This window comes from Galeopterus variegatus, unplaced genomic scaffold (genome assembly GCF_000696425.1).
Source record: "Galeopterus variegatus unplaced genomic scaffold, G_variegatus-3.0.2 Scaffold6522, whole genome shotgun sequence".
NCBI classification, from domain to species: domain Eukaryota; kingdom Metazoa; phylum Chordata; class Mammalia; order Dermoptera; family Cynocephalidae; genus Galeopterus; species Galeopterus variegatus.
In genome coordinates this window covers 27,937-30,695 of record NW_007732633.1, presented here as the reverse complement: position 1 = coordinate 30,695, position 2,759 = coordinate 27,937, and the positions used below count along the sequence as shown (strand labels likewise).

At 35.9% G+C, this 2,759-nt stretch overlaps 1 protein-coding gene across 1 annotated transcript in view; it reads left to right on the top strand.

Annotated features, from left to right (window-relative positions):
* KIAA1109 (KIAA1109 ortholog) overlaps positions 1–2,759 on the top strand; it is a gene marked incomplete at its 3' end in the record, with an annotated part of 85,966 nt that overhangs the window by 58,287 nt on the left and 24,920 nt on the right. The window contains exons 16-17 of the mRNA XM_008590969.1: positions 353–508; positions 797–894. Of these exons, the coding sequence (XP_008589191.1) occupies positions 353–508; positions 797–894 (254 nt within the window). The remainder of the gene's footprint in view (positions 1–352; positions 509–796; positions 895–2,759) is intronic.

Genomic DNA, 2,759 nt, shown 5'->3' with positions numbered 1-2,759 from the left:
AAAAAAAAAAATCTAAGTAGAAAAATAACTAGAAGGAAATGTATCCATAATGTTGGTTATTTGGGTGGTGGAATACCAGGTGATTTTTTTTTTCTCTTTATCTTATAAAATTTCTTGTAAAAAATTATATGTGAAATACATAAAATTTTTCTCATTCGTAACTACGATTAGTAAGTAAACATATGTTTACTGTCAAATTTAACTACATCTTAATGACCATTTAAATATTTCAATATAAAAGTTCTTTTTAGTTACAAAAGAAAAATTTATTTTTGAATGGTGTTAGAAACTGTGTTTTGTTTTCTGAATTTCCATTAACTTTACTTTTTATTCCTTAACCCAATAATTTTAGATTTAATTCAAGATTGGTCTAGTGATAGTGCTCCAGACATTTTTTCATTTGTTCCATATACATGGAATTTTAAAATCATGTTTCATCAATTTGAAATGATTTGGGCTGCTAATCAACGCAATTGGATTGATTGTTCCACTAAACAACAGGAAAATGGTAAGAAGTTTTTAAAAATTAAGTTAAATGTTCTCATGAAATCAAATACCAACAAAGTAAATTAGCATTGATTTTGTAGTTTTAATAGGTACTAGAAGTGATTTTTCCCCCGTTATCTTGTGATACTCTCAGAGCATTATTTCAGAGTTTGTGTTAGACTGAACTGTTGTCTTAAATTTAATTTTGTTTAGGTGTGCATTTTAGGCTACTTTTAAATTTAAATTTTTTTGACATTAAAAGTAAATTTACTTTTTCTTTTTCTTTTTTCTTTTTTTTTTTTTTTTGTAGTGTATCTGGCAGCCTGTGGGGAAACGCTAAACATTGATTTTTCTTTGCCTTTTACGGACTTCGTTCCAGCAACATGTAATACCAAGTTCTCTTTAAGGGTATGTATGCGTTGATGCATTGTTTATTCCACACGGTTTATTAGTAAGTTTGATTTCCAAAAGCTTATCTTTATGCTTCCCTGCCCATCCCATTACCACCCTAAGATATTTTAGCTTTCCTCCAATGTCCACTAACTTTAGTGTCATGGGGTTCTTGCTGTTCCCTCCCCCCTTTTTTTTTTGACCGGTAAGGGGATTGCAACCCTTGGCTGGTGTTGGTCTGTACCACACTCAGCCAGTGAGCGCACTGGCCATCCCTATATAGGATCCGAACCCACGGCCTCGGAGCTATCAGCACTGCACTCTCCGGAGTGAGCCACAGGGCCGGCCCCTTGCTGTTCCCTTTTTGTAGTTAATTACCCCTCAGAAATGGACAATAGAAAAATATCCCCTGAGTTGATTATTTTCTTAGAGCTCATTTATGATCTCTGTGGCTAATCTATAAGTTCTCTTAAGAACCCCCTCTAGCTCTAATGTTTACTACTTATAGAACTAATTTTACACTTTCCTATATTTGATTCCTAATTGTAGCTGTGAATTCCAGGAATAACCACAAGCACATTTCTTTTCTTTTATCTGAAAGCCAACTCCTACATACTTCTAAGCTCAAATTTTGCAAAACATCTAATTTTAGGGTATGGACAATCAGTAGTAATTGCAGTATTAATGGTGATTATGGCGATATAAATAGCAACAATAATAGGAATAGTTAAAATCTATTAAACATTTTCTATGTGCCAGACACTGTTCTCAGTGCTTTATGTGTAGTAACTCATTTATTTCTCAGAACAATCCTCTTGAGGTAGTTGTTATTATCTGTATTTGGAAATTAGAGAACTGAGGAACAGAGTTTAGGTAACTTGTCATGGAGCTAGTGAGTTGCCAAATCGGATTTTGAGCCCAGGCAGTATAGCTTAGGGGTCCATCTTTTAATCACTCTGCTATGCTGCCTGTTAAGAAATGAGCATCAAGATGAACAAAAAATAGAGGATGTATAAAGAAAAAAGTGAGACCAAATGAAATCCGTAAATATGCCAGTTTGGAATTATTAGAAGCCAGTTGAGGAAAGAAGACTTACTATAATCAAAGGAGACAACAGTATTTTAAAAGTTAGTAAAATATAGACCATATTCCACTTAAGTTTATATTAGAGAGGGTTTTGTTTTATTTATTTTATTTATTTATTTTTCTTTTATTTTTTATTTTTTTGTGACCGGTAAGGGGATCGTAACCCTTGGCTTGGTGTCACTCTCACCGTGCTCAGCCAGTGAGTGCACCGGCCATCCCTATATAGGATCCGAACCCATGGCCTCAGTGCTCCCAGCGCCGCACTCTCCCAAGTGAGCCACGGGTTCAGCCCAAGAGAGGGTTTTGTTTTAAACTGAGTTTTACATGAAATATCCATGGATACTTATGGAAGACAATCTTTTCACTGTTATGTGGAAACTATGCTGTTTCTCTTTCCCTATTATTTTTTCAATCCAAATTAGCTTTAGTCACTGTAAAATCTTATTCTGTTTATATACCTGACTGTTCAATATAAAATCTGCCATTTAAAATTTATTTTCTATGCAAAAAAAATAATAATAATAATAGGGCCGGCCCGGTGGCGCACTGCTACAGTGCGCCGCTTGGGAGCGCGGTGGCGCTCCCGCCGAGGGTTCGGATCCCACATACAGACCGGCCGCTCACTGGCTGAGCGAGGTGCGGGCGGAACGCCGAGGGGTGCGATTCCGTTGCCGGTCCTGGTCCAGTATGGGCGCGACACTGAGGGTTGCGATCCGTTGCCGGTCACGAAAAAAGACAAAAAGGGAAAAAAAAAATAATAATAATAAATAAGTTAAATTTAGTTTCTTTCAAATTTA